This window comes from Athalia rosae, chromosome 5, assembly GCF_917208135.1.
Source record: "Athalia rosae chromosome 5, iyAthRosa1.1, whole genome shotgun sequence".
NCBI classification, from domain to species: Eukaryota; Metazoa; Arthropoda; class Insecta; order Hymenoptera; family Athaliidae; genus Athalia; species Athalia rosae.
Window position 1 is genome coordinate 2,860,955 of NC_064030.1, and position 12,114 is coordinate 2,873,068.

Sequence of the window (12,114 nt, forward strand, 5' to 3'; positions counted from 1 at the left end):
ACGACCGAGAACAGAAAAGTAGAAATGACTAGACCGTTAGATAAATCCGTTCGGCAGGTACATTGCTTGACCTAAATTTTCTCGGAGAACAGTTGAACGTATACCTGATAGTCGGATCATTTCTACTTTACGTTATCATTATTTCACGTTTGTACTTAATTTCAACCGACCCTTTGTATGGAATGATGCCGTTCCAATTCATGAGTCAAATTTCGAAAGACGACATCCCAGTACTGAACAGTGAACGGTGGTGGTACTTTTACTCCTGTTTTACTGGCTGTTTTTATGGCTTCGCCCAATTCGTACAGTTTGAAGATACTCCTTCCAGCAAACAAAGGATAGTCCTTTACTGGCTGTCCTCGGATTATTTCTTCCGTCAGAATGACATTGGTGAAATCGTTGAAGTTCGTTGGATCGAAGTTACAGATGCAGTTCTTCAGGATTTGATACTCATCGACGGATATCCCGTTTCGGAAATCGCCAAACCAGTCAAATACATCTACACAGGCAGGACCGCCGTACGGATTTTTCGAAGCTAGTGAAATCTTCCTCATTATCGATGAACTCGCCAAGCCGTTGACGAACATCGCTATGAGATCAGGAAGATGAGAATAGACTATTTTGAGCGGGGTTCGGTCTCCGAATCCAAGCACAGAGAATGCGTCGATCACCGGCCCTAAAAATATAGAAACGGTTTCCCGCTCGAAATCATTTATGCGACGAATAATTGAGTTGTTATTTGAATTCAAATTTGGTCGATAGGCTGCGGCAGAGAGGGAAATATAAATAACAAGAAATAACCTTTGTTGACGATACTCAAGGCCACGGTAGACATCTCGTGAATTACGTGACCGGCGTACTTAGCGAGGGCGATGAGTCTGCTCAACGGATCTACGTTATAGTTAGGATCTTCAATCTTGTCTGTTGTCCAAATAGAATAATTGGACTTATCTATTAGGTTGTTCAGTTGGTTATCAACGCCCGTCAGAATATCACTGCGAACAAAGTGTGAAGATATATTAGACGGCATTGAAACAACGAGCAGTTTACATCGATTTTTCACCACCACTTTCTGAACGGTGGGGCTTTTGCTAGTCAAAAATGTAAGCGATCCAAGCCCTCAATCGGATTACTTTATACTCACTTCCAAACAGATTTATCGGTGAATTTACTGTCAATGAATTTCTTCGCACTTTCGAAAGCACGCTTGACGTCGGTTAGGGATACCGAAGGTTGATCCGATAGAATATTAGTATCCGGAGATAATTCGCGCAAGTCGGCCATGAGCTTTCGAAACCTTGTATATCCCTCCGTCCAGTTAAACGGTCGCGGAGCATCCCTCTCTGTATTCTGAACGAAAGAAGTACAGATTATTGGGCTTAGGCTAACAAGTTTTTCCCATTGATCGGCAAAACTGAGAGGTGAGTTTTTAGTATCGGCCCTTACAATATCCTGCTCGAACGTCTGCTGCCATTCGTTGATAAACGATCCAGGATTACAGGCGATCCTTTCAATCTCTCTGATAATATTACGAGTACCGTTACGAACCGCTAAAACTTCACCAATACTTTGTTCCTTCACGCACGGCCAGCTAGTTTCTCTATTCTTGTAATCTATCAGCGCTGAAATCTGTATGGAGAAAATACAAAGAATGCCGGTCAATCGAAGAAAGGGATAAACTATTTGCGAATATGTAAAATATTTTCGGCAGAATGATTACGTTCGGCATTTTCAGCGTCAGCATGTCAACAAGGTCGGTAAGACCATCTTGAATATTTCTAAGAACGATTTCTTCGAGTATTCCCGTCTCCGGCATGAACCGCAAGTTGACTCGAGACGTCATATTTTTGTCTTTGATGATGGTGAGTCGATCTTGCAATGCTTGGAAAATATTCGATATTTCTCTGATCTTTAAATTTTTAAAGTCCCAAGCACGAGTGAATCCGAATACCCAAAAACCGTTTTCGGACATTTCACCTAACTTACACAGGAGTCCTATACTGCAAAAAGGGAGAAAATAGTTCACGCATCAAGTACTTCATAACTGATTCTACAAACTGCTTACATACCTGACTTCAAAGCCTTCGCTCACGGAGACATTTTTCGTCCAAGAAACGATGAATTCGTCTATCAATCTCTCTCGTTGACTCTCTGGTCTGAGATCCGGATATATTTGATGTATGACTAGATCTATTTCGCGGTAAATTCTTATCAGTCGGTCGTTGAATGTCGTCCAATTGAATGGTGTAGGGGACACAGGAGTATTGTTCGTAGTGGGTATAGTAATGCTGGCATCCAATTCAGTTCTGCTTTCGATGAATTGAGATAAATGGCAGATGTCGTTTTTTAACCGAGTTTCGTTCGATCCCTTAAGATAGTTTATCAATGGAGGGTAATTTTCGTCATTGCAGTAGGTTGCCGTGAAGTTAGAAATTTCAAGGATTCTCAGAACCTAGTTCAACGTCAAGTGATTAGAACAACATTTTCTCGAGACTCTTCGTCTTTTAAATATGAACATCTCGGGATACCTTTTGTCGATCTGCAGCGGTAAGGTAAAACGTATCGACTAGCAAAGGCACGTCTTCGTCAACTTCCTTCGTCCACTTCAACGCTGCTTCGGTCTCCAATGTCTGCACGATCATCTTAGCCATATGATCTATGTTCTCAAGAGTCGGCATGATCGTGGTGAAACTGAAACTACGCATTCCCACTTTCCTCGCAACGCTCAGATGAATGCCGAGACTGCAAAAGATTTGAGCCCCGTATGATTTTAATCATAAAAAAAGAAAAAATAATCATTCCATCAAATGCGGCATGTAGCACTTCGTCATAATTACACGTCTAATCTGCCCCTGGCACTTGTATCCTTGAATGTATCGGACCAGGCATCGCTGGGTGCCAACTCTTTCCAACCCGGTGCCTCCGAAGGTCTTGGAGTCTCCAAGTAAGTCACAAAGTGCTTGATGCTTCTGATGAGCGAGGTGATGTTGGAATTCGAAATTGGAACCGGTTGTCCTGCAGCCGCGTAAACGAATGTGGACAGCATATTTTTCACCTAAAGCAACGTCAACGGAGTGAACAGGAGGATCGTGAGACCTTGTCATTTTTGCGGTGGAACGAAACTCGAAGATTAACTCGATACTCACGTTTCGTTCGAAATTATTTATTTCGAAACTGTTGTAGATTTCAGCTAGAAACCTTCGTCCTTCTTCGCCGCATAGGAGTAGCGATATGGCTTCGGTGTCCTGGGATGAAACTTTTTTGGAGGCGTTAAATATTCTGTTGAACATTTTCGTTTCGCAAAATATTTCCCCGGCATTTTTGTTCACTTCCACAAAGTCCTGCGAAATTGAATAAAATTCTTTTGTCGGCGATACAGTAATTTTCGGGGAATCCCTGATGCGGGAGAAGCGACATTTCGAGTAACACAAACCTGGACTATATCCAGTCGTGAAAAGGATTCAACGACCGTACGGTATATTGACGAGTTCATTGCCAAGATCGGACGAACGATGGTGGTATAATTTTGGCTGATGTTCCAAACTCGTCTTGAACTTTCCAAATGAAGCTTAGCCACGTGATGGACCGTTTGAACTACTATGTCTGTCAATGAAACTAAGTAGGATATCGGGTTCAGGATCTTTTTTGGGAAGAAGTTCGTCAAACCGTCCAAAACTTCGGCACCCCTGGAGCAGAAGTAAACTATTATGGTACCTCGCCGATCAACGTCTCGGATTGAATGTACATCGTGTTACACCTACATTTCGAAATTATTCTCATTTTGCCAGATGAGAGTTTTAGTGAGCTTTACACCACCCTGCAATACTGCCCACGCGTTATCCATGATCTCACCAACGCTTTCGGAATTGTGTGAATAAATCGATGTGTTCAGAATATCCACGATACTCGTCGTCATCTCAAAAATGCCATTTGGTGATATCTTCTCGTTCGTTTTATTCTGAGTCAAGTCCTTCGCAAGTTCTAGCATGGAATTGAATTTGAGGATAGCTTTTCTAGCCGTTGGCCAATCATACTCATCGACGAAAACAGGATCTAGTAAGTCGATTGCTCGGGGGATGCTGAAATTTTCGATACGTCGAAATCACTAATTCGGGTAAATGATCGGCATTGGGAAAAATCAAGTGCAACTCACAACGAAAGATCGATTTCTTTGAAAGTGACGTTTTTGAAAAGGGGGATTATATTCGGAAGCCACTTTCTCAGTCTTAACTTTTCCGGGAAGATCAGGTCCATCATTTTCAGGCTCAGTATCGAGTCCACGGTCTGTTGAATATCGCTAAAAATGTCGTAGGTACGAAATTTAGCCATTACTAAATTAATCATGCCGAACATTCCGTCGAAGTCTAATTGTTCGACCACATGTTGCACAAGGTCTGGAATCAGTGTTGAATTCAGACCACAAAGAGCTTTTGAAACCGTCGAAAGATCCTCATCGGTTGGCAATATGAGAAATTCCTTCAGAATCTGAGGGCTGCAAATTATACCGTCCATATTTGACGAGCCCAAAGCCTCGACGAGCTGAACGAGAAATTTCGCAACATTAACAGCGGCAAATTAGCCGGTAGTTTGAAACGAAACGTCTACTCACGTATTGTATTTTTATCGAGGCATTGAGAAAATTGTCCACCACCACAGGTCTGAGCTCGGGTATCTCTTGTTTCACGAGTTTTCTTACCTCGTCGTGATCCTTGAACAAGTCACCGAAGTGAATGCCTCGTTCTGTCGCAAAATAAGCCGCATGTTTGGATTAGAAAACTGACCGTCGCTTCTTGATTCTACTGTCGGAAAATAATTGCCTACCAAATATCTGCTTAACTCCTGGCCGCGTGAGGACCTCGGCCATTGATCTCAGAAACGTTATACTCTTTGGTAAATCCTTGGCCGCGTTCAAAATCGTTTCATTTTTTAGCAAGGGCTGCAGTGTGTGCAGTAACGGCCCTAATCTGAGGAACGAAAGATCCGTAATTACCAATTAGATGGATGCTTCTAATTAACTAGCGTTATAACACGGACAGAGGTTTTCAAACGTACTTTGAATTTCTATATGCGGGTACTTTTTCATACTCCGAGAGAGGCTCGCAGGGGTTTCCCACGGTGCAGATGTAATTTTGCAAAAATGGCAAAAATTCAGTTTGCGGCATCAATCGACCGGGAAATTGACAAGTCGGGTTATACTCAGGATCGGTGTTGTCTCGGAAGGTGTACAAAATGAGAAAAACCACCACTGGCCATAGGAAGAGAAGGGCCAACATGCCCTTAAAAAAAAAAACCGCGATATGAATAGCAGCGTAATAAGTAGGTACCTCTTTGTCAACGGTATGAATTATAAATTGAAGAAAAAAAAAACTTGAAGCTTTAACTTGACAGAGTTTCTCAACTTGTCAGAAATTTTTTATCATCCAAAAGTGAAAATAAAAATTTACCGGTCTTCGTTTTCGGATGACATAATTTTTCCATAGCAAGAGGCCCAGCTGGTCGCTCCACATATTATCTGCTGCCCCTAAAAACGATTTTTCGAATTTTTATTCATACTAATTCGTGAATTTCATTTTCGTTGAGCTGGAGTATCTTCTATCCGATGAAAGCTTTTTTCGCTGCAGTTCAGTTACCAGATTATCAATCAATATTAATGTTAATCTGATGTTATTTTCTTTGAAGTTCGTTTTCTTATACCTGTTTTTGGGATATAATTTCGAATAAGTAAAAACTCTGCTATGTCATGAGGTGTCGCTTGGTCACAGGATGTGGACTCATAATCACTCGGAACGTTTCTGTTGTTATCTTTAACCCAGGAAACTTATAGTCCGTTAAATATTGAACCATCAATTTGCTTACACATCATGAAATCAGAAGCTTGTCGGGAATGTTTGAATCAAACATCCCGCGGTACGACGTTACTGGGATCGAATGTCCTTTGGCACGGATCTACATTGGACGGGTCAATTTTCAATCTGTGATATCGTATCTGATTCGACTCGCCGAATGAAATATTTTATTTTCACGCGATGCCAATATTTGCTCACTCACACGTTACATTGCGGTAAACCATGTACCACTTCCAACGGATTCTTAGCTTTGCAAAGAATTGCGAATGATATGAACACGGAGTTGATGATTTAGCGAGTCAGAGGCTGTCAAACAGAAGCAATCTGTTCCATTGGAATCCCAAATGGATCTCGAGTTACAATAGATCACGTACAATAAATCAGGTACCACCCTTAGGCTGAATCGAATTATTGAATTGACTCGCAGTAGATTAATGATGCGTCAGATCCAGATGCACTTTTCACGAGGTTTTTACGTCGAATAAATATCGCGAAAACATATAGATCAGCTGTTGGTAAATAAACTTTAAAACTATATCCCTGTACAAAGACCAGACGAATACAATTACAGGATTATAATTGCTCGTAGAGAAAACATGCATGTACGAAGCGTATTACACAATCATGTAATTGCAAACCGCGTCCGGGTAAATCATATATGTTTTAGACTGTAAAGGTTGCGGCATGGGTTTTGATAGGAATACTCAAGATGTGGTGAAATACATTCGTTGTCTCGATTAGATGGTAAATCCTAATCGCAGAGTAACAAAATCTGCAGGAATAAGATTCGGTGGAAAAAAATTGAATAACCTTGTGCTCGATTGCTCCGTTGCTATATAGTTTTCGGCCTATTCGATCATATTTTTTGAATCTCTCAAATCGAGTTTTAAGAGACGGAAGTCTGCAGAGTTGCGCATTCCAGATACGGAAGCAAAATCAAGGTGTTACGCGGCAGGTGTCAATTTGATACGAATGCACGGCAAATACGGGTGTCAATTGAACATAAGTAGCTCCAATTATTCTTCGTTCTACCGAGGTGATACCGAACAAATAGTTTCACAACCTCCGTAGGTCTGACAGACGGTGTAAATTTGAAATATTCGAATCATTATCGGAGCAATATTATGCAAATGGCATCTACAACCGACCAGCGATCTCGTCGATGACAAAAAAATCTAACACACCGCTGATCATAAATTAAAATTAGCTGGCTAAGCATTCCGACACCGATGTAATAACGATGTAAAATTATGCGGCATCTATGGCCACAAATTTGTTGATCGAGAATTGGCGCTCGGTGTGACCTCCGAAAATATCTAACATATCCAGTCGTTTGGTATACGCAGACCTGTTCAAGTATTGCGTCTTTGTTCGCGGCTAAAGCATGTAGATTTTCATTATTTCATTCTAGTACGTCACGAATATTAATTGAGTATCAATTATCGTATATTGTCTCCCGAATGGCGTGACACAATATTATGCTTCGATACATTTATGAGGTGATTACACGGTATCGCTGAAGTAGATACAAAAACCACCGATGCATTTTTGAAATAGGCAATCCTCATGTGTTTTTCCGACAGAAACTCACAGTGCGTATTCTTCTCACGTTGCGTCCTCATGGAATTTGACAACTTTATCCTTCGGGTCGAGTTTTTGAGATGTGGCATATGATTTATAAAAACCATGTATCCTTGAATTCTAGCACGAGTGATATTATGGACCTCTCATCGACTCGGCAGACCGTTCGGTTGAGAAAAATATACCAATTCTACCTGACCCCGTCAGGACAACGCATAACTTAGTCTATCATAGAGAATTATTACGATAACTCGCGAGTTCCCTATCGTTTTCATTTGGAGTGAGGTCTCTTGAACTTCGAACTATCGGGAACAGTGAGCTTTTTAGCTATGCGCGGCTGTGACAAACTTGGAATCCGTGAGTATCGTTTTTGAATACTGGTCATCGGAGAGATTGAATGCTCAATCGTGATGTGAATCGAGTCATACGAATTGCTGCGTCAGTCGCTCCGAGCGTTTTTCGCAACCCCCGGTCACATTAAACTCGCGTTTAAACTTAAGCTAAATTGACTAATGAATATACAAAACGTTCAAAGTTGACCGTTGCTGTTGAACGAAAAACAAAACTCACCTCTGGGGGCAAGTGAAGTTCCTGTTTGTACAACGAACAAAGAGCAACAACTTACACACTGGCTTACTTTTGATTTATAATCGATCGGTGTGAGATCGTCACTTTTTTAATATTCCATTCGAGAGAGTGTTGAATAAAACTAAGGAGCATCACGTAAAACACTCGATCAAAAATTACTTCTGATCTTTACAACGTTCACAGAGACGCAGCATCCACTCGCTCGATTCAACACAGTGGTCAGCACATACTGCCGTCACTGGTTTTGGACCACGTGTATCTCGCGATGCAGGTTCTTTTTCAACTAATACTTATCAACTACTTGGAAATGCGTGCGTTTATATATAGTGCCTTGCTAAGAACACATTCAACTGGCTTTCGAACACCACGCTTCGTCCGCGACTTGGCGTAAGAGAGAGGGACGTACACTACGTCTGGTCACGAGTAGACGTTTGAAAGTACGAGTGTACGTTTGAAAACGCGAGTATTACGCTTACATACATACCCGTACGCTAGTACAACATAGCTGATAGAAGCACCAAGGAAGATTGTGTAGTGCACACGTATCGTACAGATTCAACGACATCAGCAACCGGCACAAAATTCCCTCCGTTTATCTTCGCTCCTCGAGTTTCTGGGAATGCTGTTTTCTATGTATATCAGCCGTTATATTATTAATACATCACGTACGTTGAACGCATGTTTCATTTGTATTATTTTCATTTCGTACGCGAGCAAAACTCTTTGCCGCATTCACAATCATTCGAATAAACTGTGGACCATGAAATCGAACTGTCCACTGTTCCAGAGGAGGATTCAATTATAGAAATATTGAACTCCGATATGTCTATGATTTAACTATGATCTTATAGTTAAATCCAATGACGGGGATATGCAAATCGTGAAAATCGTATCATCGAGCGTGGCAAGGAAATTATGAGATCACTCACAGGTAATCACATGGCGGCAGCAGAGGAGGTACGATAATGCTCATACGAAGTCGTCCTGAAGGGTGATTAAGGCAAATACCAGCTTAAGTGTATCGTAAATATTTATTTTATTGGTTGACGTATTCGTTTGATTATTAGCGAAGTTATCGCAACACCCTAGTACGAGAAGTGAAATGTTTATTAATTCAACGTAAATTATACGTCCGAAAGGTTCAAATTATTTTTCAATGAGATCGTCGATGCGAATTCATATCCCGATGCTGATTGAATTGCGAACAAATGGTAATGGACCATTTTGATTCATTTTGTAGGATAAAAGCATTATTGAAAAGGGTCTTACATACACGCGTTATTGATCAAATATACGTAAAAGATGTTCAGGTAACCGTAGATGAAATGTATGCGATCGACTTCGATGATTGTCTCATCTGGAAAGTGCAGGCTGGAAGGACCGCAGAGAATTGCGAATTGCCATCTCGTCCAAGACCTGTTCTCCACCGAAATGCGGTCTAAAAATACGGAGATCTGAATTGGAAAAAGTTAAAAAATGAAAACCCGTCTGGCAACCGATGGTATAGAAGTTCCCAAGTTGACCACAACGCGAGATTCTCATCGTATGTTTCCCTTGCCTCAAGAATTTTACGTATTCTAGCCAAGCAAACGGGCACTTATGCGTTAAAAATTTTTTACGATATTCGTAAACTTTATCGTAATCCCGTGACTGAGAAATAACTACCTACGATCACCGTTCGCTCAATCAGTCGCGATGACTGAAAGAGCAGAACTTGAAAATGTAAAACTCAATGGCTTAGTAAATTACTGAATTTCTATTCTCTCGAATTCTCACAATTCTCCAATCTCATTGAGTTTACGCGTGGTCGATCTGGCCTCAACCAAATCTTGACTTCGAATTTATTTATCTTCGAGTTGAAATTGCGTCTTTCGTTCGGCGCTATATTTGATTCGAAGAAAGAGGAACCCCCACGTGTACACTAACAATGAGGGTTAATTCATAGCGAACGATACGACGTCAAGTCACGTATCGACAGCCGTCACATAAACTGTAAAAGTAAACCTGATATTTTTACGGTCACCATTCGTCTTGATAGAAGAAGAAAATGGACTGAAAAAGGTATTGATAATATTTCACAGGCTATGACATCACGTTGGAGGTAACCAAACACGACCGGGAACATGCTTCAAATTTATCGGTTTTCAATTGCTCCTCGGTCGAAAAGACTGGTTGCTCTTGAACTATACTTTTAACGAGTTTGATATATAAGCGAGTGCGGTACGTTGCGGAAGTCAATTATTTAACGAAAAAAAAACTGGACGAATGAAATTGTGATAAACATGATGAGGTAGTTGATTAACTCAATTTAATTTTTTTCTGCTCAATTATCATCGTCATAACAGTCTCCAGAATCTGACCAATTCGTGCAACTCGATTACGAAATAAAGGTGAATAGAAAATTCCGTCATTGAAATACTACGATCAATAAGTTATTTTGAATTATTCTTATCAGATCACTGTGATAAGTATTCTGGATAGATATGAGTTGAGTGATACAATTATATTAATAGATTTGAACCTTGTAGATTAATGAAACATAAATGTACGATGGTCTGCATCGACAGAGAACAACAAAGAAGTTCGTCGATTGGCTATCTTTATCAATTTGTTACTATTATATATTTCTCGGCGCTCAACCTTCCACGAATGATTTCATCTTGAACTACGTTTGAATTGTGTTCGTATTTGTTTTCGACGTAACGAAAATTCGGATAGACTTGATATAGACTGACGATTAGAAATAAGATCAACCGAGAAATGAAAAATCATTGGAATAGATGAAATGGATCCTCGCAGCTAAGAGACATTGAAAAAATCCGACTCCGTGCGAAGACGAGATAAATCTTTAGCCTCACCAGACTTTGAACTCGAACATTTATGCATTCTTTTTTCTGCGTCACTGTATTGACCACGAAATCAACAATTCCCAGAATTTTATCCAACCATTAATACGATCCCTAACACAACAGAACCGAAACTTACGCTGACGCAATGACCGTGATAAAAAAATACATCATATCTAACTGCGAATTGTATCGACCACTTGCTGATTTCATTAAAAATTAATGAACGACTCGAATAAAATCGTAAGAAACTATGGAAATGTACTAGAATGCGATTACCAGTTTTTTTATAAATTAAAAAAGTGGGACCGTACTGCACTTTTGTAAACAGCAATCGAAGCTTTTTTTTATCGACGAACTTATGCAAATCACTTACTCGTGCATACTTAAATATTTCCGATCGTCTGCCGCAAAATTACAGTAGCCAGCTGCGGGTGCAATGCCAAAGTGTATGACAACTTCTTGTACGTCTACCGATACGTAATTTCCAGCTGTCATCTTATCTACGTAGTCGTCATGAATTAGATCTCCGCCGATTCAAGTCAGTCTATATCTATAGACGTCGGTAAACGGGTATATTTATTTACATCGTAAACAATTTTGTTCCGCACGACAAGTCATCCGTATAATTAATGCCCGTAATTTCTCCCGACTATTAACGAATTTATTTCCGTACTTCTCTTACTTACTACCGATTCCTCGATCGGCTTCTCGAGTCTGCACGTATTCTAAACGAAGATTGTCGTCGTTGCTGACCTTACAGGCGTTATGATAGCTTCAAAAGTATTAATAACGTGTAATGTTCTCTACGTCATCTCCGCTCACGTTTCTGGTCGATATAACGTGAGGTAAATTGTTACTTCAAAGAGTGCGGTTTTCATCCTACCGAATTATAGGTAGAAACCAGGCGTTGTTCGATCGTCCCACTACACAGGGGACAACATGGAACAACTTCGTCCGAAGTTCCATGAATCCATAATTAATTATGACTTGGGTGTGGATGACTCAACTTATATCAATATTCTATTGTCTGTTTTTATCTCAGTTGACAGGAGCGCTGACATTTCCGGTAGCTCTTGAAGCCTCCCTCTGCACAGGAAGTTCATAAATTTATCTCTGGGAATACTGTGAAGATAGCGATACGATAAATGCGATTCGCTTCGGCAACGGGGAATTTTGCAGAAAAAAAAAAAATTGTGCACGAGCTAGCTTTAGCAGATGCGGAGCGCGTCACATTTTTCATCAGGTTTGAT

General features: G+C 40.5%; 1 protein-coding gene and 1 long non-coding RNA gene across 4 annotated transcripts in view; one reads left to right on the top strand and one right to left on the bottom strand.

Moving 5' to 3' along the window:
* Window positions 1-8,230, bottom strand: part of LOC105692916 (ATP-binding cassette sub-family A member 13) — a 28,893-nt gene extending 20,663 nt beyond the window's left edge. For 2 of the 3 annotated variants that reach the window (XM_048655662.1, XM_048655660.1), the window contains exons 1-17: window positions 7,998-8,205; window positions 5,445-5,521; window positions 5,053-5,276; window positions 4,822-4,964; window positions 4,610-4,740; window positions 4,154-4,539; window positions 3,762-4,079; window positions 3,434-3,686; window positions 3,147-3,341; window positions 2,838-3,055; window positions 2,529-2,742; window positions 2,070-2,452; window positions 1,721-2,000; window positions 1,447-1,629; window positions 1,145-1,350; window positions 802-995; window positions 171-676 (exon numbers count right to left, since the gene is read on the bottom strand). In XM_048655662.1, coding sequence (XP_048511619.1) covers window positions 171-676; window positions 802-995; window positions 1,145-1,350; window positions 1,447-1,629; window positions 1,721-2,000; window positions 2,070-2,452; window positions 2,529-2,742; window positions 2,838-3,055; window positions 3,147-3,341; window positions 3,434-3,686; window positions 3,762-4,079; window positions 4,154-4,539; window positions 4,610-4,740; window positions 4,822-4,964; window positions 5,053-5,276; window positions 5,445-5,507 — 3,897 coding nt within the window. In that variant the 5' untranslated portion in view covers window positions 5,508-5,521; window positions 7,998-8,205. Of the gene's footprint in view, window positions 1-170; window positions 677-801; window positions 996-1,144; window positions 1,351-1,446; window positions 1,630-1,720; window positions 2,001-2,069; window positions 2,453-2,528; window positions 2,743-2,837; window positions 3,056-3,146; window positions 3,342-3,433; window positions 3,687-3,761; window positions 4,080-4,153; window positions 4,540-4,609; window positions 4,741-4,821; window positions 4,965-5,052; window positions 5,277-5,444; window positions 5,522-7,997 lie in introns of all 3 variants that reach the window. The other variant, XM_048655661.1, reaches the window with a different exon arrangement.
* LOC125501041 lies at window positions 6,893-8,686 on the top strand. Its single transcript, XR_007278524.1, has 2 exons — window positions 6,893-7,784; window positions 8,199-8,686. It is a non-coding gene; the product is annotated as an uncharacterized LOC125501041 (long non-coding RNA).
* The last annotated feature ends 3,428 nt before the right edge of the window (window positions 8,687-12,114 follow it).